The sequence below is a fragment of the Ahaetulla prasina genome, chromosome 1 (genome assembly GCF_028640845.1).
Source record: "Ahaetulla prasina isolate Xishuangbanna chromosome 1, ASM2864084v1, whole genome shotgun sequence".
Classification (NCBI taxonomy): Eukaryota; Metazoa; Chordata; class Lepidosauria; order Squamata; family Colubridae; genus Ahaetulla; species Ahaetulla prasina.
The window spans coordinates 246,362,719-246,387,960 of NC_080539.1; the positions used below are offsets into that span (position 1 = coordinate 246,362,719).

Below are 25,242 nucleotides of genomic sequence, written 5' to 3' on the forward strand. Positions count from 1 at the left end.
GTATTTATTTTTGATGTGTTCTCTTTTAAAATGATTGCTGGTTGGGACAGGGTATTATTCTCTTGACACGACCAAGCCATTTTAAGAATGATGGCAGGACAACATAACTGCAGATCCTTAAATTACAGCAGGAGCAAATGGATATTCGAAGAAAGCTTACTATATCTAAGAATAGACTAAACACATTGAAAACTTGAAATAAATGTGCAAGATCCACCTGAAACTGAGTGTTCATTTTTTGTATAATTTTAGCAGAGAAAGAGTAAAAGAACATCATTTGAAATATTTTTATGCTACACTGCTATGTTTGTGGTGAATTCTGGAATAAAAACTGAGGAATGAAGAATATCAAATGCAGAGTAATGAGCAGATAGTGAATGCGTACTGTCAGTTCTCTATGAACAAATGGAATAATTTAACAGAGGTACACAAATATCAGTAAGGGGGCTGCCAAATTTTTTAAAATATTGTATTACTCACAAGGGGCATAGAACATCAGCAGAACAGGTTTATCTTCTTTCTTCAGAAGTCTTTTCAGTTCCTTAAAACCAAAAGAGAAAATAAAAAAGATGAAAGAAGAAATTTAAGAGTTTTTACTCCATATATTTTAGCTAAAATTCCAACAACCATTGGAGCCATTGATAGTACTGCCAAACAGTTTATGATCTGGTTGTTATCATTAAATTCTCAATTAAAGCGCTACAAACACATGGATGATTTTTTTTAATCAACCAGGGCTCAAACACTTCTTATTGAAGCTTTCCATACTTTAAATTCCTACATTTAAAAGTACAACCAAAATATGCAATCAATTTCAAGATTAAAAACTTCATTATAACCGCTGCTAATGTTTGCTTTCAAAGTACTGTTAATAAGAGTGTCCTAAAACCACCCTTGAGGTCTCCATATAATCAGACTAGCTTACTACTACTTCAATATGATCCCAATGTGCTAGTACTACCTGTACAGATTTTTATATTGGTGCTGAAAAGATGTGGATTTGAATTATGGATTACTATGCCAATTTAGCAGTCTAGAAATGTAAGGACGGAATGCATTGGCCATATCCAAGTAAGCATGTAAGGCTTATGGACATAGTTTACAAAACTCAGTAAACTATTTCTATCTAAGGATTATATTTCAATTGAAACTTATAGTTTAACTCCCTGAACTTAGAGTTTAACTCTATCCCAGCTATACGCATCAATAGGATCTAATGTTTACTGCAATGCAGCTCTGACTCTTATACACATTATGAGACATCTGAATTCATATACACAAGGTGTAGACCATGCCTCAAGACAGGGTGTTGCTATATGATCTCACTCATATAGCACCAACAAACTCTAATGTTTTATTGATGGATAAATCCAAAACATATCAAAGAGTGGACTTTGCACTTGTATTTAAGACACTTAAAATGATTGATAAGTTCACCTTTAGAATTAGCTCTTTTTTCTGTTCAAAAAGTTTTTATTAGTCAAAAAAGGTTTATACAAATACATATCAGGTATGGTAAATTTTCATTTTTCTTATCTAAAATAAGAATTTTACTCAAATTTTTTAACACATACAACAGCCATAAGGCAAGCAGGTGACACGAAGTAGCAAAGTTTGCAAATTTTAAATACGTAATAAAGAAGAGTCAAGAATAAACAGAATATCGTACAAAAGAGAATAAGGAAAACCAACACAATCCCAAATATCTTTATCACTTCCTAGTTTTGGATCTCAGAACTCTGGGTTCAGCCTGACCCAACTCCAGGGCCGCAACAGCGGCAGCCGCTTCAGCCCCATGATCTATAACCTCCCCTTCTTCAATTCCTGGGTCATCTGATTCCAGGAAGGCTTTGTGTTCCTCCACATAGGCCGTAGCCTCCGCAATTGTACTGATTTTTTTCGTAATGCCCTCCCGGAAAATCATCAATCCCTCTGGCATCAGCCATCTGAAGCCCACTCCCTTCTGGTACAATTTGCTTGACAAAAAATAATATTTCTTTCTTTTTTCACGTACCTGTCTGGGAATCTGCCTCAGAATGGCTATCTCCCTGCCCCTGTAAATCAGTGCCCCACTCCTATGTTTTCTAAGAATTTCATCTCTCGTCTCTCTTCTCACAAATTTGACATGAACCTCTCTGGGAACTGCATGCGTGCGTGCATATTGCAAATTAACTCTATAAACTCGATCCACATCCCAATTCATGAAATCAACACCTCTCCCAAGAAATTCTCCCAACAATTTAGTCACAACATCTCTCAAGTCTTCTTGGTCCACTTCTTCCAAATTTTGAAACCTAAGGAAATAAGACATTTTATCCATCTGTAGTCCAAGCACAGCATTGCCTGTCGTCTCCTCTCTTTTCTGCACTGCCCGCATCTCACCCTCCAGACCTTCCACTTTCTGCTTGTTTTCTGCTGAGACTTGTTGAGTATCCTTTAAATCCTTTTGGATAGTCACAATTTCTGCTCTTATTTCCGTTTGGCCTCTTTGCAAATCATCCAGTTTCTTGTCCATATTGGATAACTTTTCCAGAATTCTCCATCTCTCCAGCAGTTGGTCTCTGACCTTTGCCATTTGAAAAAAAAAAATCAAAATCCTCAGGCAAGCACAGTATCCTTGTAATTTCCTCCGGATCCACCAGGGGCACTCACAGGAGCAACGAGTCCAGAGTACAGTTAGTCAACCAGGAAGTCAAGGGAAGTGATGTCATCAAAATTCTCATAGTGAAGGCGGAAGCTGGACGCCACCACTGTTCCCCAGAAGGAGGGGGCCTCAAACCTTCCCTCCTAAATTTCTCCATCACCTCTTCTCTCCAGAGCTCCACAAAACCGTAATCTTCTTATTTTAAGTTCTCCTCTCTCCAGAATAACTCGTGCTCCTTCCAACCGCAGGGGAGAAAAACCCCCGCACTCCGGAGCAGTCCACCACGCCACCGATATTCCTTCCTTCTCCTCCTCAATTCTTCTCCGTTCCCTGTTCACCACCAGGCTGCTGCAGTTATAAATCCAATGCCCCGGTGTCACCGGGCACAGCGGCCCAGGCGACGACCAAAATAATGGCCGCGGCCTGTGGCCTCCGAACCCCGCCGAGCCTAGGGCGCGCCAGCATCGGTCCCCACAGTCCTGTATGTCGGCTGGGAGACCCCTGGCGAGCCGTCCGTGCGGCAGGTGTCCTTTTCGGAACACCTGGCCCCTGGGGGCCTCGGCGGCGGCCGGATTCGGGCGCTGGAGGCAGGAGAAGCCTTCCAGACGTCCGTTGCCGCTGGATACCGGAAGTCGTCTCCTAGAATTAGCTCTTAAAAACACAACAATGAAATTTAAAATCATGATATATTAAATAACCAACTGTGATAAAGTTAAAAATAATTCAGTCTTTAAATTGGCTACCTAGGTAGCACCTCCACAATTGAGACTTAATTTAATTAAAGATCATAGAAAAGTCCTTAGGTCTTGTCAGTGGACCAATACTATATACTTCTTGGATTAGAAGCCTTAATAGGGCCCATTAGTCACTGCATTTATTATCTGAATATTTGTCCTTTGCAATATTCTTCACATTTTATTAATATTGTATTAATTATGAGATTTATTTTTATTGTAAAATTTATTTGCCATAGAAGTACTCTTTGCTTAACAATCATTTGTTTAGCAGTTGTTCAAAGTTACCACACTGAAAAAAGGGACTCACAACTGGTTCTTACACTTATGGCCATTGCTGTATCCCTGAGTCACATGATTGTGATTTGAGTGTTTGGCAACCCTCATGCATTTACGATGGTCACAGCATCCCATGATCATGTGATCACCCATTGCAAGTTTCCCAGTCAGCTTCCCACAAGCAAAGTCAATGGGGAAGCCAGTGGGAAGTTGCAAACTGTGATCACATAGTGTCTTGCTTGACAACCACAGTAATTTGCTTAACAACTACAACCAAGACTGCTGAAACTGTTGTTGTAAGTTGGTGTGGTCATAAATTTTGCTTAATGACGGCTTCACATAGCGATGGAATTGCCAGTTCCAGTTAAGTGTATGGTTAACTGAGGACTATATGTAAATTGACAACTTCCTAGCATATTTTTAGGACTACATTTTTCCCTCTGTGATTTTATTTTGATTTTTTGCTTTCTCAGCTATACGTAGAACACTTTATGGGACTATAATTTTATTGAAATAAATACCTTTTCTACTTTCTCTTGGTTTTCATCTTATTATTCAACAAAAAACACAACTGATAATTTAAATTGCTAATGTGCAATTCACACGTAGTGGGAAACTATCATACCCTATATAAATAAATTACAATAATTTGGAAGCTTCTATGCAGTGGATCCGTAACTACACAGAAACCTGTGATCAGAAAAAAAAATACTTCTGATTGTAAACTAATCTGTTTTTCCTGTGACATTATATTTTAGCAAATAATGTGTTCAGACATAGAATAGGTAACTATTTAATGTTGGTTTATTTTTTGCTACCATTGTTGAAATATTACAGTTCAAAATTCAAACATATTCAAGAACCATGGTTTGTTCAATGCTGAAAGCAGAAAGTTCTAGTCCTACCCATGAACCCAAGAAGGAAGAATACAAGATCCAAAGAAACTCTGCTAAGATAAAAAGTGTTGATATTATACGGACCATAAAATATATTATTCAGGGGCTGCCATACAGCAGACTACAACAAACATTATTTTAAAATAAGATTAAGAATCTCTGGTTGATGATTGCGTATTCAGGATGTTTGTCAAATCCTTTTAAGAATGCAATTGAACAGAAAGAATAACTTGTTTCCTTTAACCAGAAACCAATCCAAGGTAATAGGAAGACATCAGAAGAGTTTTTTTAAAGCTACCACAATGAGAAAGGCAACATTTTAAATTGAAAATAAGCCCTAGAGAACCTGCAACTGAGAACAGAAAGGTGAACATTAAAAATTAATCTTCTGACAAATGTGAATGCCAAAGTAACTGTTGCTAATACTGGAATGAAAGCTAAGAAACTGAAATGACTGTGAATACCAGCAAGAGAGTAATCAATTAAAATTTAAAATTGATTAGAATGGAAAGAAAAATAGACATTAGAAAAGGATCAGCAAATACAGCAATGTTAGGTTTCATAATAGAGTATAGAACAAAATTAAGATTGCCTGAGTTCATCTAAAAATATTCAATGCCCTTGCAAAATTTGTCCATATTAAATACCAAAGACTGTTTCCTTTAAAGTCAAAGAACTTTCTAATGACCCTTAAGTAGACCACTAGTCCTTCAAACCTAGAGGTGAAGGATACTTCTCTACTTCTATGTAGAGACCGTGGTTTACATCAGAGTTTAGAAAAACAATACAATTTCAGCATTCTGAGAACCAAACACAGAATATATTAGTGCTTAGTTATTTAAGAGCAATTGAGACACATAGTAAACTTTTGGGGACTATCTGGACAAATGGGTTACACTTTTAATTAATTTTGCTCCATAACATGATTTATTTCAAGCATCTACAGTAAGTCATATTTTTTTACAATCTATATAAAAATATTCAGAGTATCCCTGGGTTCCCAATCAGTTAACAGTTTGATTGATCATTTCTAGGGGAAAGAGGTTCAGTGTCTGCATAACAGTGCAATACTTTGTATGAACACAGGAAGCTGTCTTATGCTATCAAATGGTTAATTGATTGAACAATGATGTTGCCTTCGCTGAATGTCAACAGCTCTCCAAGGTTTCGGAGGTACGGTAGCCACTCCCAACCCTATCTAGAGATGCCCCATGTTGACTGTGAAACATGCTCCAGGTAATTTTGCACACTTTCATACATTCTCCAAACCTTTCCTTTCATCTCAGTCAGAACCTACCAATCATTTGGTTAGGCTTTGTGCAGACAGTATCATTAGCTAGCAAGCTATTAAGCTCCATCATCCCATGCTGAAGGCATTAATGCATTTTATACCAAGACAATTAGAAGCTGCCGTTTTCAAGGACCCTTCAAGTCAAAGAAGCCAACATAAATTTAGTCACTTGTAATGGCAGCTCAAGATGAAATATGCTTTGGGGTAAGATTCATGCTAGCAGATTCTGAAATAAATCCATAGCTAGCATGAGATGGTGCCCAATCAGGGTCTCCTTTCCTATTCTACTGAACAAATACTCTCAATGTGTTTTAGCTTGCAGTGCATTCAGTTTGCTAAACTAGCTCTCTAAATATGCCAGAATAAAATTCCTGATATTTATTTCTATGTTTCCTTAAAATGTCCTCTAATGTTAATTATAATTCAAGGAAGCTTACCTTTTCACTGTCAATATGGGCAACATCTTTGGCTTCAGGATCTTCCTCCCACAATGGAGCTCCTTCAGGATCCTTTAGAAAGGCAACCAGTGACTAGAAAAAAAGACACAGCCCTTTAATCACAACTACAATCTGTCAAATGCTGTCCTGGTCTTTCAGACACTAGAAATAGAAATATTTGACTTGCTTTTCCAGTGAAGATTTTTTAAGAAATGCTGTCCCCTGATATGTTTCTTTTTAAAAACAGATTCAGCGTATTGAACCCAAACATGGCATTTTCAGTAAATTTTTTAGAAGAGTAGATTAGAATTGGGAGAAGGCCATGCTGAATGCCTGCCTGCCTGTCTGCCTATTACACCATCTATCTCATCGAAATGACTCTGAGCAGTTTACAATAAAATTTAAAAAAAAATAGAAAAGCTACTAGTCACTGTAGGCCATCACTTGTGAGATTGTTCTGAGAAAAAGGACAAAGGAATGTAAACCTCTACAATTCATGGTGGAAAACTAAGAAAAAAATTGAATGTTGTACAACAGAAATATCTGGTTACTGAAAAACTACTAATTGTCCAATGCACTAGAATAAAACTTGACTGTTTCTTATAAGCTGATTAAGTAGGACTTCAGTCTCACTAACCTATATCTCAAGATCAATGTAAACATTTTATTACAGACTTAGCATATACATCTTTCTCTATATATGATATAGTTGTTGTGTATCCATTTTTTAAATTAAACGTTCCATCATTTATTTATTAGATCTATGTTCCAACTTTCATTTAGGAGCTCAATATAATGTACAGAGCACTCTCTCCTTCTTTTCTCCCCACAACACTATGTGATGGGGCTATTAACAAGAGTATCTCTAGGATATAAGAGAGTCACAAAAGCTTTTTCTAAAAACAAACATAAATGCCATGGCCAAGTATTCTCTGTATATCTATTCAATGGACCCTAAAATCATGAAAACAGATGGGAATTAGCAATTGTAGAAACTGGTAGAATAGGAAGGTTTTGTTTTGCTTCAAAATAAGATGTGGTTTAGCTCTTTTGCCTATCTTGTTTGAATGTATGATATTTTTGGCCTGTACTTTTTGCTTGAATTTAGGGTGTAATGTTTGATTTATCTGTATTTTATGACCATTATTCTTTGGATAATGTGTGCAATCTATGTTGCTCATTTTAATTTTCCAGCAATGGATGACTAACATATGGTGGATGGAAAGTTTATTTTGTATATTCTCACTGGTCTGCCTTTGTGGAAACACGTTTTTTGTAACTGATCGCACCATTCTGTAAGCCTGTCCACGAACTGGCATACATATGCAAGGTTCAAAATGTTACTCAGTCCCCCAAAACAGCGTGGGTTGGGAAGGCATAGTGCTGTTTCAATCCAATATATACAAAGTATGACAAGTTACAATGGCTTCCTTTTGTCAAGGTTCCAAGTAATGAACCTTATCAATTCAGCAACTCTGAGACTTTCAGCCTTCTCAAATTTTGACACAAATGAAAATACTCAATAAAACTGTTCTCTGAGTTCAAAGCTGAAAGTTGAGTTCATTACTCGGAACCTTGACACCTACCTACCTACCTACCTACCTTCCTTCCTTCCTTCCTTCCTTCCTTCCTTCCTTCCTTCCTTCCCTCCCTCCCTCCCTCCCTCCCTCCCTCCCTACTTCTCTTCTCTTGCAAACAAAAACTATGTTCTACGTATCATTCATGTGAATGCAGAGTCCCATCCAGTTATTTAGATGCACTGCACACACTCTTTGGCTTTCTCTGCCTATCCTCAGCTTTATCAGTATAAATTTTCCTTGGGGCAGTCCTGAGGGACAGGGAGGAACTAATCTTTCAAGTGTTAAAGAAACTGGCTGCATTATTTAGCTTCAGAAATGCCTGCATACCAAATCCATGTGCTAGATCTGGGATTTTTAACATAGAGGCCACAAACATTTCTCTTGGGACTCCAGCCTTCTTGATTATTTTAAATAAATCCCCCTTTAATGTAAAAATAACTGGATACCTAGCATGTTGGAAAATTCCCTGTATTCAATATAAACAGAACTGAAAAAGATTTCATTCCTGGAGTTTCAGCAGAAGAGGCAGCATGTTGCTATTTTCTCAGTTTACTATTATTCTTTGATACTTAAACTCATTTTAAAAACAATGGGAGATCTAAAGCCAAGGTAGTTTCTACAATCCAAGGTTTATAAGGCAAGCTAAAAGCTGAGGAATTAAGAAAAAAACGCTGTACAATTCCTTTCTGAGCCGACTAAGAGATATCATTAGGATGGGACAACTATTTAAAACATTTAGATTTTGTGATTTCCTTCCTTTATTAGCAAGTCTGCACATGCTAATATCATAGCTTTATGGATATTTACTCTCACAATCAAATCCACTTCAACAGTGTTTTCTCAAATATGAAAAGAAGCTCAGACTACGTATCTTTTTTTTCCATAAGCTAATGAAATTTATAGGCCCCATGATTTATTATTGATAATTGGGCCACTGAACCTCATTAGCATGCATTCTGTTTCAGCTAAACCATTACATTCAGAAAATTTAAATTCTCTATCAGATTGCCAATGTAAAATGGGCTACTTTCTATGTGTGGAAAGCAATAAAGACTCAACCCAATTCATATAACTGTGATTGTGGGTGAGTTCCTCCCAGCCCTGACCTTACTAATGGGAGTCAAAGCATTGAGTACCTATCTTACTGAGTTTAATGAGGTAAAGGTAACATCTCTTTCACCTTTCATCAAATTGGTTCTGCAGTCTAATAATCTAGGTTTATCACAACTTCTAGATCTCTTTTTGGGTAACTTAAGAAAAAGGAAACTGATTAAGAAATCATTTTCAAAAACCTAGAAATAAGCTTATGTATTCATTCAGAGGAAACTGCTGAATGTTTGAGACTCCTTTTAGGCATAATCTCAACATGTGTATAAAACACCACCCTGGGCTGCAGCCTAAGAAAGAAAACATGTTTAAAATACAAAAGAGCATATGTGGAGAGCTTTGTTTGTTCTTGCTGATTTGACACAAAATGAAGTGTTGAATGTATTAACAGTTTAAAAACAGCATACACAAATTAAAAGCATGAGCACAAACAGCAGGATGTCTGGAGAGGATTTTCTTCAGAGGGGGAGAGATTTCAAAGTAAAATAAAAGTTTGATCCTAGAGTAAATCATATAAAACAAATTACATTTTCTAAGCAATCACTGCTGAGTTATTGAAATAACTGTTTTTGTCTCTCTGTTACGGATAAATATACAGATTGTGAGCCTGAAGGCAGGGAATTATTGCTTTAAAATTGGTAATAACAAACACAACTGAAGATTCTAATGTGAGTTTTAGTGTCTTTTATCAATAACATGGACAATATTTTTTTTGGAGCCTAATTTTTAGTGTCTTCAAAATTTTATTTATGAGTTAGAACCTGTTATCACTGAATAGCTTTCCCTAATGTCCAGATATATGTGGACTGCAATGTTCAGAATTCCAGTAATCTCAAAGAACAGCAGGTTGCAGAGAGCTGAGGTAAAATGTTGTAAGAAAAACAGAATGCATTGAAATCAGAAAAGGTGACTGTTGAGCTATTTTTGTTTTTATCCACATGTACAGAATAAAAAAAGAGAGGAACTTTAGCATATTGCCTAGCTGCATCATTCAGGACAAGATTAAACCATTTTTCCCCAAAATCAAACAAATTTTCAGACTAGAAAATTTTAGGACCGTCCCTGTCCTAATATTTTTTTAACTTACTCTTTCCATGTATCCAAATTATGTTTATACTTTTGCCTGTTATCTTATATGTGATTGACAAATAAAATAAATAAATAAATAAATAGAATATTATGTAAATTGAGTAAGCTTGACTTAATCTGCAGAATCTCTTTCTCTCCGTGAATAAAATTTGAAATTCAAAAGTTAACAATATAGATATTGGTTGCTTAGCATTAGCAGGATAAGACAGTTTTAAGGTTCAAAGAATTCTTCTATTCAAACAGCAGTGGGAAGATTTCACCATGAGTGAGATATAAAAAGAAATGCCTCCTGGTAGGCATAACTGTCATATAATTTTGCAGATGTGGTCATCAACACGATTCAACAGTTGTTATGGAGTCTAGATAATTATTTCAGGAAGGTTCATTCTTATTTCTGTTGAACAATCATTACAAACATTCTGCATGCTAATTATAGCAGAAGAAATGTTGGAAGCTTATTTCAAGTGCCAGATAAGTAGTCCCTGTATTTTTTTTTTCAGCTGTATTTTTTCATCACCTTGATTTAGGCAAAACACTACTGTAGCAGCTTCCATCAGTTCCAGTAAGGGACAAGTTTTGGATTGCTTTTATTTTTAAGGACCTGTTAATAAAACTTGTGGATTTTGTTCTGGACCTGGAGGATAGCTGTATTAGTTGAAAAGAATGCTATATCTAAGCACTACGTAGTCCCTTATTGGCTTTTGCCGAGCTAGTAAGTGTTTGGTAAGAAAATAGTTCTCTTTCTGAAAAGAAGTTCTTTTTGATTACTGCTGGGTTGGGTATTTCTCCTCTAGAGTTGCATGGTTAACCTTTAGCACACACTCTATTTTAGAATATACGTAAGTGGTTCTTGCTTAATGAATGAACATTCAGCATTCAGCTTCCATTCAAAGTTATGGTTACACCAAATGAATGGTACTTAAGTTCAGTCCCCAAGATCACATGATCAAAATTTGAGTGCTTGGCAGCCCACCCACACACTGCAGGGGCGCTTCAATTCTCCACACTTACCTATCTCATCTCTGACCTTTTGGCAACCCTGCAACAAAATCTCAACACCTCTGCACTGCACAGGTCCTGCTGCTCCCAACTGATTGTCACCATCTTCTGGCTCACTAGGCTCTCTTTTCAAGGCTGCTTGTGCTTTTCTCCAAATAGCACATGCAGTTCTTGCAATGCTTCAGAAAGCCTTCAAGAAAGATTCTGAGGCTTCACAAAGAAGGCTACACCTAAATTCTCCAAACTGCATGCATCATTTGTAATGGTATGTGGGAATGGTATGCCTCTTTTGGAGATGGGGTAGAGATCAGTGGTGAAATGTAAAATTTGTTACTGTTGGTTCTGAGAGCGTGGCTCGGTGGTGGTGGTGGTAATGTGACTGGGTGGACGTGGCCAGCTTTTTTTTTAACTTTTAAAAGCATTTTTTCTATAACCTCTTTGTCCGAAGAGCTTGTAAAAAAATGCTTTTAAAAGGCTCCTCTGACGATCCCAGCTGAGTTGCCTGATTGTCAGAGGCTTTTCTTTTCTTTTAAAAGCATTTTTTTTGCTTTTAAAAGAAAAAAAGCCTCTGACGATCAAGCAACTCAGCTAGGATCACCAGAGCCTTTTAAAAGCACTTTTTCTACAACCTCTTTGGCCGAAGAAGTTGCTTTTAAAAGCCTCTCACAATCACAGCTGAGCTGCGCGATCAGCAGAGGCTTTTTTTTCTTTTAAAAACATTTTTTGGCCAAAGAAAAAATGCTTTTAAAAGTAAAAAAAAAACCTTTGATGATCACGCGGCTCAGCTTTGAATGGGGATGAGGGCAGGGATTTTTGCTACTGATTCTCCAAACCACCTACCACCATCACTACCGATCGGGTGATCCGGTCCAAACTGGGAGCATTTCACCCCTGGTGGAGATGCTGCCTAGGGAGCAGTCAGATATAGAGAGAGCTTAGCCCGCAGCTGTACAGTGGGCAGAACAAATGGTTCAAGACGGACAATTCTTAAGTTCTTGGGTTGTAAAGGAGGTGGAGGAGAATTGTATTTTCAGACTTGCAAGATTCTATTAATGTACCTTTACAGTAAAGTAGAATTGGCTTATTTTGGCCAGGTTTTATGTCAGATCTATCTGGTAAAGCTGAGATCATTCTTGTGATGCTTCGGAAAGTCTTCAGAAAGCAGCAGGAAGAAGTTGGCTCTTCCTCCTGCCTCCCAAGGTCATTTCTACATACCATTACAGCCTACCTTGATAGAAGCGGAAGATCATTCAACAAGCAAGTCTACTGCCAGACAGGAAATTTAGAATTGTTGCCTGGTCCAAATAAGCAGCATGCAAACGATTCTCTTCTCCCTATGGGAACCACTGGGATAGGTCCATGTCACTTATGCTGGCATAGGAGGCATGCTGCGGGCCCCAAAGGCCTGAGTAGTTTGGCTGGAGGGGTCCAGGAGAAAGGCCTTCTCTCCCATTGTACCTGCCCTCTGGAATATCTTGCCCCCAGAGTGGGGTTGGCCCCAATCTTCCTGATCTTCCGTAAGAGCCTAAAGATCTGGCTCCGCCAGTTGGCTTGGGGCTCCAATGGGGGAGCATCACAGTGGACGAGATCGATCAATTACCAACAGATCCCACCTCCCTCCCATCCTGGTCTTGCCCTCCCCATCTTTTAATTGGGCTGCTATATTTGGCTGTCCATGGTGTTTTATTAATGCCTTTATCTTTGTTCAGTTTTTATTTTATCCCATCCTAGTCTTGCCCTCCCCATCTTTTAATTGGGCTGCTATATTTGGCTGTGCATGGTGTTTTATTAATGCTTTTATCTTTGTTCAGTTTTTATTTTTTATGATTGTAAGCCGTCCAGAGTAAGGTAAGATGGGTGGCCACTAAATTTTATAAATAAATGCATAAATAAAGTGTAAGAAAGAAAGTGATGTGGCAAGTAAGCTAATAGGAGGGCGCTTGAAAATATGCACATAAGAATATGCAATGTAAATCCCCCAAAATATAACCGTATATGGTGACCATATTGTGAATTCCTACCTGTTTTCATACACAAAAAAACATGCTGAAAAACCATACACTTGTTATGTTTTTAGATACATACATCATTTTTACTAAACTTATTCAATGACACAATCAGAGTGCTAAAAATATTAATGCATTGGAGTATCATAATTATTTAAAAAATAGTTAAAAAGTTCAAAGGGTAACAGCTTTAGTTCTTGCCTGAGAGAATAAAATAGAACCCATAGAGATTTGAGCCATTCCACGGCAATCTGTTTCATTGTTCTATACCTCTTACTCTTAGGAAACCTCTCCTGATGCCAATTAAAAACTACTTTACTGTAATTCTTTTTGTCCCATTTTCTGGAACAACTCTGAACAATTCTGCTCCATTTGCTAGTCCTTCAGATATTTGAAGGTAGCTATCATGCTCCCCATAGTCTTTACTTCTGCAGTTTAAGAACATACTACATCTCTAAATATTCCTGACAAGTTTTTCCTTCCAGGCCCCTTTTAATCTTGCTCAGTTTCCTTCAGATGTGCTCCAGTTTATCAGTGTCCTTTTTAAAATGCAATACCCCAAATGGGATGCAGTATTCTAGGTATCGTCTGATAAGTACAGAATAGAGTAGAGGAGTGGCTTTTCTTGACCCTGAGGCTATTCCTCTGTATATGCAATCTAGGTGGCATTGACTTTTCTGCAATTGCCTCATGTTCAGACTATGATCTACTGAGACAGGGGTCCCCAACCCTTGATCCATAGCTTGTTGGGAACTGGGCCACGCAATCGGCGGGAAAGCTCGCGAAGCTCCTTTCGTGCAAGCATCAGGCAAGCACGTGAAACCATCCCCCCCCTGCCACCACTGCTGGCCCACAGAGCCAGAAAGGTTAAGGACCCCTGCACCAAGACACCCAGATTTTTTTCTGCATATGCTGCTGCTCATGGTGAAATAGGATTTTATTACTATAATTACCTACTGATATCTCTCTCCTTCCAGGAATTAATCAATTCCCCTTTTAAAGCTATCTGAAGTTTATGTGTATGAAGTAATTTATTCTGTCTGCTCTGAATCCAACAAATGTTTGCAAAAGCAAACACCCGCTCTGTTCTCTTTATGCAGTTTGCAATTTTATAAGCTGCTTTAATGTTCCCCCTTGGTTAACCATATTTTGTTCAATATAAAGGAGAGTAAATACTTCAGTTGCCGCTCACAAATCTGCTTCTGCAGCCTCTGTATGCCCTTTTCTGCACCTTCTCTACCTTTTAAATGTTTGAAAGATTAAAACATAGGTAGAACATTTCATAAAAAAAGAAAACTGAAGGCAGACGAAGACCTAGTGGTTCGTCCATCAAGTTTGCCATTTGATGTTTGATTATTTTTTAAATAATAAGTCAGATGATGGATAAGTGTTTATCCTAAGTATGTTTAAACTCCATTACTGACAACTAACCAGTACCTCCATTAGAAGTTGATTCCAAACTTCCACTACTCTTGCTATGAAGTAATACTTTCTAACATTACTTTTGAACTTCCCTCCTGCCAGTTTGGAGTTATGCCCCTGAGTTCTTATTTTTTTGCTTAGTGTTGAAAATACTGCTTTCTAGAACCTTATTCACACCCTTAATATATTTAATGGTTTCACTCATGTCTTTCCCTTCTGTCCTCCAGGCTGTATATACTCAGTTCCTCCGATCTTTCCTGATATGATTTGTCCCTCAGACCTTGTACCATTTTTATTGCCCATCTCTGGGCTTGCTCAATCTTGTCAATCTTTTTTTAAAGTGAGGTCTCCAGAACTGGATACAGTATTCCAAATGCCTTAGATGAGGGAATAGAAGGGGAACTTACCAAATTTGCAGATGATAAGCGGGCAGGAATAGCTAACGCCCTAGATAACAGGCTCAAGATCCTGGTGGATCTTGACAGACTTGAACACTGGGCCCTATCGAACAAAATGAAATTCAATGTAGAGAAAAGTAAAATAACTTAGGTAAGAAAAACCAAAAGTACACATATAAACTCGGTGAAACCAGGCTTAATAGGCTTAATAGCAGTGATTGTGAGAGGGATCTTGGAGTCTTAATGGACAACCAGCTAAATATGAGCCAGCAGTGGCAGCCAAAAAAGCCAATGCAATCCTGAATTGCAATAACAGAGGGATACAATCAAGATCAAGTGAGGTACTAATACCACTCTATGAAGCCCTAATTAGACCACACCTAGAGTACTGCATCCAGTTTTGGTCACCACACTATAAAAAAATGTTGAGACTCTAGAAAAAATGCAGAGGAGAGCAACCAGGATGATTGGGGACTGGAGACTAAAACATATGAAGAACGGTTATAGGAACTGGGCTAGTCTAGTGAAGAGAAGGACCAGGGGAGACATGAAAGCAGTATTCCAATATTTGAGGGGCTGCCACAGAGAGGAGGGGGTCAAGCTATTTTCCAAAGCACCTGAAGGCCAGACAAGGAATAATGGATAGAAACTGACCAAGGAGAAATTCAACCTAGAAATGAGGAGGAACTTTCTGACAGTGAGAACAATCAACCAATGGAACAGCTTGCCTTCTGAAGTTGTAGGAGCTTCATCACTTCAATAAAAGATTGGACTGCCATTTGTCAAAAATTGTGTAGGGTCTCCTGCTTGAGCGGGGGGGTGGGTGTTGGATTAGATGACCTATAAGGTCATGACTAAAGTCCTATATAGTGGTATTAGGACCTCCTTTTTCCTCCTGGTGATCCATTTAGTGATGTATCTCAGAATTTTTTCCCCTAGAATTTCAAGGATAGCTACATTACAGAGGCTTAATTTATTCAAACATGGAACCTTTCCCATGCTGATAATCTGGGCTCCCATGTTAAATAAAATGGATTCATATAAATTCATAGCTTAAAGTTGCCCTGGAACATTTGGAGAACTTCTGTAGGTCATGGTAAAAATCTGGGTTTACATTTTTACAAGGTAAATTCAACTGAGCTGAAAAGTGGACCCAAGCAGCAGAATTCTTTCAAGATATCCTGGAGTTTAATATGGTTAATTCTCATTTAGCGATCAGAATTTGCACCAGCAACTCGGTCCTTAAGCAAAGCAGTCAATAAGTGAAAATGTAACTGTATTTATGATCTTACTTCAGCTTTCCTTTGCTGTACATATCTGCAAAGGTAATAAATGCAAGGATTGGTCACAAAGTTACTTTTTTAATCACTGTTGTAACAGAATGATCGCTAACCGAAGACTATCTGTATGTCTCTTGAAATAATTGCAGAGGCAGAGCCAACTGAAATTCATATGCATCCTGAGTTTCCTTTGTGAATTATTTTATTTCTTAAAACTACTACTGTGCTAGGTCCAAATTTAGAAGTCACCAAACTGGAGGCACTCAACATTTTTTCTGTAGACAAAGAGGGCAACCTGTGCTAAGTTACTATTCCATCTTGATCCTCACTATTTGTCTACTTGGAATTGGGAACCATAAGCACAACTAAAAGCCAAAGGTCTCCAAATTTTGGCAATGGAGTCACCTCCTAGGCAAAAGCCTCAGCAAATGGGCCAACACACTTGCCTCTGACAATGGCTTTAACCCCAGAGATGGAGCTTCTTTAACCTGGTCTATTTTCTGGTGTCCTCTAGAGGCCATTTTTCTATGAAGTTCTTGCTTTGTGTAAATCCTATTAAGGCCAGGCAGGAAAGAGAAGGAAAGCAATGATTAGGGAGGAAGGCCACTTCACCCATTCTAGACTGAAGACAACATCTCTGTGAGTTTAATCTAGGTCTCTAGTGAGATCTTGAAAAATGCCATTTCATCTCTCTTTTAATCTTGTTTCATAGCAGATGAAAAAGTAAAATAAAAAGATGAGTATTTTCCTAATCACTCTCAGTTTCATGCTATTAGATATAGTCTGGCATAAAAGGGAACTTACAGCAGAGCCAAGATCTTCTCATTAAAAACAATCACAATAACCATCCTCTCCCTTTGTTAGCAGATTGCAACGAAGCTGCAATTTAGCATTAACTCAATCTAGTTAATCACACATAGATTCACAGGATGTTTGGCATGCATATGTACAGGAGATTTGAGACCTTCAGGTCACTCAAGCAGCTGTTTACAAAATGTACCACCTCTCTCCCATCCAAAAATAAAGCTGCATGTATTAACATCTGTTCTATATCCAAACACAGCCTTTCTTTTCCAAAAGGTTTGGAACAACTGTAAATTTACCTTCAGTGTAAATGCTCTGTTATATTCAGTGTGAAATGCACCATCTCTGTAAAGAAGAAAAACAGTGATTAATTTTAGCAACGCCATTAGAAAATCATGCAGCTCTTTATTCTGGCCAGACTAAATGAACTTTTTGTCATTTTGCAAGTCTGTGCAAAACAGAACAATGAAAAACAAGTTTTTGAAGCAAACAGGGCTCTAATGGCCAATCTCTTCCATAAGCCTTAATGAGACCATTTACCATAGACCAGGTTTAGGGAGTGGCAGATACCCAGGGGAACTTCCATTAACAGTGCACTGCTCTGTTTAGGCAGCTTAATCCCCACTGAACAAAAGCAAACATGTTCTCAAGTCCTCTAAAATCAATGAACTGATAAAATACTTTCAGCTTATTCAGGAAATATTGGTAGAGACCACCTTACTGAAATGAATAAAAGAGCATATAGGCAGGTGAAAGTAACTCAAATGTGTTGGTATTAGGGTCTGAATTGTTTTTCAAACATAACTGTTTTTTAAAACACTAGTCAGTTCAAGATCATATTGACACGTTTTTCCCTATTTCTTTCACACCGGATTTGAAAAAAGATAATTTCCAGAAATTACTTTGACCCTCTATTACTGCTGCTCATACCGGAATAAAAAAGATTATGTTATTGATCTGTAACACATTTTTATTGAGGCTGTTTCCCAAAGGTACAACATACTTTTGTTATCACAACAAAAATCTCTATCATAATAAATGATAAATATGGAGCCAGCTGTCTATAATTCTATTTACCATCTCACTATAGAAAAGAGAGAGATGACAGTCAGAATGATGAGGCCCTGCCAACTTATGATGCCTGAATTTTTTAGAGTTGGTCTTGTGCTAGCTGATCAGCTACAAATTCTGAATGAAGCCTGGCCATCTGCTTATTCTTGTTCTTGCTCAGCATTTTGTCCTGAACATGGAAGTGAGTCCATGAGCATGAGAGATACCTGAGGTTGATGAGCAGATATATCAAAATTGCCAGGCTGCAACTTGCTCCAAGGAATATGACAACCATTGAGTCCTACTTCTTGTAAAGGAAGACTGAATCAGACTCATGAAGACTATCTCTTGGAGTTCCTGTTCAAGGAAGTGTAACTTATGAAAACCACAGTTGTCACTCTTCTGTGCTAAGGAAATGACCTCTGCTCAAGAGCAATGACATCTGGAGTTTCAAGAACAATGCAAAGCAAGCTATGTTAGCATTCTTCTGAAATATGAATGGGGAGGCACACAAAATATGACTGTATAATTTAGCTTGGCAAGTTGACTGAAAGACATCGAAACAAAGTTTTCCCCATACCCACCTGCAGTGGGAAATTGCGGCCTGTATTTGATAGAACTCCAACTTTTAGCAAATGCACAGATTAATCAAGCTCCCATTCCAGCACCCGAGTTCCCCACAGACATACACAATACACATACACAGTGGGTTGAACTCAACCTTGGGAATAATTCAAGCAGATTTGGGGCTGACCAGGATATTAAAATTCAATTCAGATTTATATCTATCATATACAGTAATCTAGATTAAGCATTTTAAAATCATATTAATATGCACAAGAGGGTTAAGCGAAGATTTTTAACTCTTATGGAAATCAATAAGAGAAATTGATTCAACTTCAATGAGAATTTAACTAGGGACTACCAGTTTTTTGCAAGCAATCTTGGACAATTTGCCAGCATGGGTTTTAACCCACACAATGGAATGTACTGGCAGTCAAAACATGGAGGAAGAAGAAACTAAAAGACAAATATTCAATGAAATAACCACTGCATTAATGAGCAAGATTATTCATACATGGTACAGGCTACTAGCCGATTCTGGTTTAAAGAAATTTTTGTAAGCCACCCAAGTGGCTTGGGTGGGTGGCCATATAAATTTCCTTAAATAAATAAATGAATAAATATATATTACCCTGTGTAGGATTGTATTGTGCAATAATGTCATTCTCAAAGCCATGTACCATCCTAGCAATTTTAACGTAACAGCCACTAACCCACTCATGTACATACTTGTAGTGTAGTAATTCTATCCCTTTCTCTTTCAAACTAGGATCAACCTTCATCTTCTTGCATAGTTTTCGGCTTTCTGAATCACTAAAAGAGATAAATGAACATATTTTATTTTTAATAAAGTGTTAGTATCATATTATAATCAACATCAACCATAAGCATATTATTCTACTTTAGCAGCTTTATTTAAAGTGCCTAATTCTTTAGATCAAATAAAAATCCACATTAAAGATCAAAGTTTCAGTTGTATATTGAGATAGATAATAGGAACTGGGCTTTTTGAGCATTTGGATTATAATAGTTCCTTCATAGATAAGTTAAAGCCATTATATTTCTATATAATTTAACGGTAGCAGTTGTGATTGTTTCAACGTGGTTTAATGTTTTCTGATTCTGATTTTATGATGTAAAAGCTTTCAATTAATTTTTCATTGTTGTTTGGTTGTACATCAACTTGGCTACCTGCCAGGCAGGAAATTCATTTTGTGAATTTGAAATCACATTAGAGCCTGAAGAAAATACAGCATCTTCCAGAACCTACTTTATTTGAGATAAACAACCTTAAAAAAAAAAAAAAGCAGGTTTCTTCTTACAATATTTTTCTGAACCTGCTTTTTCCACTACGCCACTTCTCAATGGAAACAATAACAAATAACAATACAATGATGAAATACTAACATAAAATCATTAATGTCCCATGCTTCAGATAGATACTTCTGACTACAGGTAGTCCTCGACTTACAACAGTTCGTTTAATGTTTTTAATTATTGTGTGTATTTATATTTTATCTGCCTGTTCACCGCCCTGAGTCCTTCGGGAGAAGGGCGGTATACAAATTAAAATATTATTATTATTATATTATTAATGATGATTCGAAGTTACAACGGCACTGAAAAAACTGACTTATGACCATTTTTCACACTTATGGCCATTGTAGCATCCCCATGGTCACGTGATCAAAATTCGGGTACTTGGCAATTGACCACTGCAGTGTCCTGGGGTCATATGATCCCCTTTTGCAAACTTCCGATAAGCAAAGTCAATGGAGAAGCCAGATTCACTTAACAACAGTGTTACTATCTTAACAACTGCAGTGACTCGCTTAACAAATGTGGCAAGAAAGGTTGTAAAATGGGGCAAAACTTACTTAACAAATGTTTCACTTAACAACAGAAATGCTGTAAGTCGAGGACTACCTGTATAAGATTATATATATGTATATTGTATGTATATACACAGCATATGTAATCAGTTCAATAAGGCATAAATATTTTTCTTGCCCGTTTCTTTACATCAGGGGTAGTCAACTTTTTTATACTTACCGCTCACTTTTGTATCTCTGTTAGTAGTAAAATTTTCTAACCGCCCACCAGTTCCACACTAACGAGCCATGTATCGTTGTCTGCGCATGCCTCTCGCACATCGTGGATTGGGTTTGGGGGGAGGGCACTGGCTACCAGCTCTGCTTGTCTGTTACAATTGGGTGGTGTGGGGGGAGATGCGCGAGCTATTCTGGGACAAGGCTCTTTTGTTTGCGGTCGCACTATAGCGACATTTAGTTTCACTTAAGTAACGTGGACTAAACTTATGCGCGGGCGATACAAATAGTATATTTTCAGAAATTTAAATTGTCACGGGGAATTTTATGAAAACCTAATGAAAATGTTTTTAAATAATGCTATGATATTTTTTTTAAAAGTCAATTAAATTAAAAAAAAGGAAAGTGCTTCAGTATTGGACAAAACCCCTACCGCCCACCATGAAAGCTGGAATGCCCACTAGTGGGCGGTAGGGACCAATTTGACTACCACTGCTTTACATCAACATTATTTAGTTTCAAGTCTCAATATTATTGCAGCTATCGCTTTCCGTCACCCCAGCTTTGCCTTTATTTTTATTTTCTCTATCTCTGCAGCTTTGCTATTTTTGCTGCTAGAAGGGAAAGAGGTACCTGTAATACATGTATGCATACTTAATGCGTACTTAATGAAAGTGAGTTAGTATATGCAGTGAGAATTAATAAATTTTACAAATGGCGGACCTCCTTGTACTGAGACTTAATTCTAAATAGTGATTGTTTCAATTAATACATATGCTTGGGATGGAATTTCTGGCAAATATACCTACACACATGCACGCACACAAGCACACAAATATTTCTGATGTTCACTCAAATTCAAAAGGGGAAACTCTAGGATTATTTTTAGCTGAAGTTGGCAAGATGAAGAAGCTGGACGTTGCTCAGAATATTTATCTTTCTTTTTCTGTGATTTACTCCCAGATAAGCTTTCCAAGAAGTGTTACAGAATGAAAATACCACTACTGAGAAAGCCCTACCACAGACACATTTGGACAAATGCAAGTAAGAACATATGCAAATACATAAGGATATATATGGAAATCAGATGCAACTAGACCTATTTTAACTAGATTTTCCAAATCTTAGACCGAGAATTTCTACATTTTTATATGGTAATTTTACTAAAGATTATAATTATAACAATCAAAATTAATAGAAAGTGAAGAAATAAAAGAAAAAGGGTGCAGAAATAAAAAGAAATAGAAAAGGAAAAATAAACAAAAATACATATTTGTGTGTATGTATTTGATTTCTCATCTTCATCACAAGTATAAACAATTTTAGTAACTTCTCACCTTATCTTAAAATACAACAAATGATCTCTTCTTCCCATATCCTATTTCTTACCTATAAACAAATACATAATGCCTCATTGTTTCACTCCTGATGTCAGCAAAAGTCCATTAAGGGTTACCAGAAAAAATAATATATCTATTTTAACTCAGATCAAATAATCCCACTTTATATTCATTCCTTTTACTTCTAATAATCTTTAGACCCTAAAAATAATGTCCTAGAACTTGATTTATTTTTACTTTCTTCCTTTGCACAAAATTCTTCAAAACTTTAACAAGCCTCTTTTGTAAATCCAAAATTACAAAATTTTACAGAATAGGTGCAGTAGAAACTGCTCCTATTCTGTAACAACTTTTACACACATTGTATGTATAGAGGCAGACTTTTAAAATGGACTTCTGGGTCCATTGTTCAAAAATATTCATGCTAAAATATTTTGTTTCATTCTGTAACTGTAAGTTGTGATTAAGTGTTCTTTTTCTTTAATTGGAATATTTAATTCCTTCTAGATTCCTCCAATGTCTAATTTTTAAAATCTTATTTTTGTTTAATTCAAAACAAAAGCATTTCCAAATAGGAAAGATTCTTTGTAATTAATTCCAAAATCCTATTTCAAATTTATCTGGACCATTAGTTAATTTATAACTTTCTAAAATCCAGATTTTAATCACCCTTTAGTTGTTTATTTCTCCCCCCACCCAATTTTTTTAAAAAGTTCTTAAACTTAAGTTAAAACTTCTTGCACTGAAGATTGAAGGAAACTCGCCTGGTACTATATAGCTTGTTGATCCAAATGTTCCTAATGGCTTAAAAGCAATTTCTGAAAGTGATTAGAAAAGGAAAATGCAAATTGAATGTCCTTTCAAAGGGACTGGTTGAGGTTTGAGCAAGAGGGTTATTTTCTTGTCTCTTAACCAGCTAGAGACCACTGCCTGGAACACTTGTGGGCAATCTCAAGTCCTCTCCTTGTCAAAAGAGAAATTATTGAAGAGCTGGTCTACTTCTCACCATTTCTTTAATCCACTTTTTCTAGTTCTATAGATATTTTAAACTAAAATAATCCTAAATTTCAATAACTCTGAAGCAAACCTATATATAAACATTCACATTTGTCAAAAAGTAAATAGGAAAGTTCTGTCATAATCATTCTATACATTTTATTTATCAAACACAAGTGTTAAAGAGATTAGTCTCTAATTTTTTTAATCTGGAATAGAGGTTCCAGTACATGAAATTTGAATGTTAAAAAGATTGCTTCCTCCCAAATACATAAATGGGTGTAACAAAAGCGTTCAAGATTGGGGCCAACCAAAGTTAGTTCTGAGTAAGAAATAGGCAACTATAATAGATTTTAACACTCAGTCTGACCCTCAGAAAAGTAGCTGACAAATGAGTACTTAGCATTTCAACTGCTGAGGGTTCAGCCAACAGCAATTTTAAACAAGAGAAATAAGAACTAATCAGCACAAACTGATTTTAAAGGAGTTTCTATTTCAGTAAAATAGCGGAAGTAAATGTTCTGCATGCACACACGCACACATTATAAACGGGTGTGTGTGTGTGTGTGTATTATACACACAAATATCTAAATAGCTCATACTACAAATATATTAATGAGTGCATTAGCTATATAAAAATGGTTACAAAGGAAAATTGCTGTCAGAGGCCTACATCACAAATTTATTGTGAGGCTCCCTATACTTTTTGTTATTTTTTAAATGTTATATAATCCTGTTTGCATAAGAAAATCTGTCTTGAGAAGAAAAATTAAAGCAGCATGATATCTAGCACTTAAATACAGAGAAGTGGGAAAAATAGGGAGAGGCAAGCAAAATATTAAAAGAAATTAAAGATCCCCTTGAGCTGAGCTCAGCTCCTGGTGATTACTGTACTTGAACACATTTGTGTAGTTTTCATAGCAACGTATAGTAGGGGTCTTTTGGGCTTCCCTGCTTAGCCTAAAGCCCTGCTGTTCTTTGGTGGGACCAAGTACTATTTAGGCAAGATCTGGGCATTCTATGGCCCACACGGACCACATCTGGCTCTTTGGCTGTCCGGCCTGTGGTGGCAGTGGCGGCAGCAGCAATCCTATTGGTTCAGTCCCCCCTAACAGTTCCTGTTTCTCATGTGGCCCCTTGGGAAAATTAATTGCCCACTCCTAATCTAGGCCCAGTCCCATTGAGCTGCCCAGCCCAGCCCAGATTGGCTTCTTCTGTAGCGCATGTTAAAAATTTGTAAGCTTTTATTCAAGAAAGATGTAGCAGCTATCTTAGTGGTTTTCCTTTTCTTTCATACACAATAATACATGATTTTTTAAATTTTTAATACTGGCCATTTTTTCTAATTTGCTCGGTTTTAAATTGTTGTTTTAATTGTATATTTCTATATTTCTTATCTTTTGGCTGTACACCGCCCTGAGTCCCTTGGGAGAAGGGCGGTATAAAAATTTAATAAAACTAAAACTAAACTAAACTTCTTAGCAGCAGAAATTGAAAGTCTGTGTTCATGAAGTGTCAGTGTTCAGTTTCAGTATCCTACAATAGTGGGTTCAGTTGAATATGATTAAAATAAATATTTTAAAGATAAAGTTTTCTTTTCACTTATCGATTAATGAGCTAACATAATGTGGAAAGTATATGTGTTAATTTGATATACTGTATATGTATCTAAATAACTGAAATAAGATCATTAGAATAATGGGTTTTACCAGAAAATGTTGACTTATGGAATGTGTTTTCAAATAAACATTCAAGACACAAATGAAAAAAAATGGCGCTTTGGTATCACTTAGCCTAATAAGAAACATTAACAGATATGATCCCAAATGTATGTGGATGCACTTAATTAATGCTAACAGTTGGAGCATCATTTTAGAGTGGATGCAAATAAGATACAATTCCAGAAATTAGAACATCTTTTTTAGAAGCTGACATATGTCTTCATTGGCTTGCTGGATAAAAAATATGCTTGTTATTCCAATAAGAAAACGGAAATAAAAAAATAGCACTACTACAAAATATAACTAAATTCTATTTTGATGTCATTTAGTAAAGAGATGCTACCTTTATTTTTGACAATGAAAAACTGATCTTATGGATTCTTGTCCTATTATTTGCATTACAAATATTCCTGAATTGCAACCCTTCAAAGAATCTGAAATAGATTAGTAACACAATCAATAGTTGTAGTTACAAGGAAGAAAAATATGTAATGAAAATGTGTTATTTTACATATAGATAAGATTAAAAATTATCCCCTTTAGACAGGTACGTTTTA

At 36.7% G+C, this 25,242-nt stretch overlaps 1 protein-coding gene across 1 annotated transcript in view; it reads right to left on the reverse strand.

Annotated features, from left to right (window-relative positions):
• The window catches only part of PDIA5 (protein disulfide isomerase family A member 5), a 180,990-nt gene that overhangs the window by 118,721 nt on the left and 37,027 nt on the right, over window positions 1–25,242 (reverse strand). The window contains exons 3-6 of the mRNA XM_058194942.1: window positions 19,310–19,393; window positions 17,266–17,311; window positions 6,282–6,374; window positions 481–541 (exon numbers count right to left, since the gene is read on the reverse strand). Of these exons, the coding sequence (XP_058050925.1) occupies window positions 481–541; window positions 6,282–6,374; window positions 17,266–17,311; window positions 19,310–19,393 (284 nt within the window). The remainder of the gene's footprint in view (window positions 1–480; window positions 542–6,281; window positions 6,375–17,265; window positions 17,312–19,309; window positions 19,394–25,242) is intronic.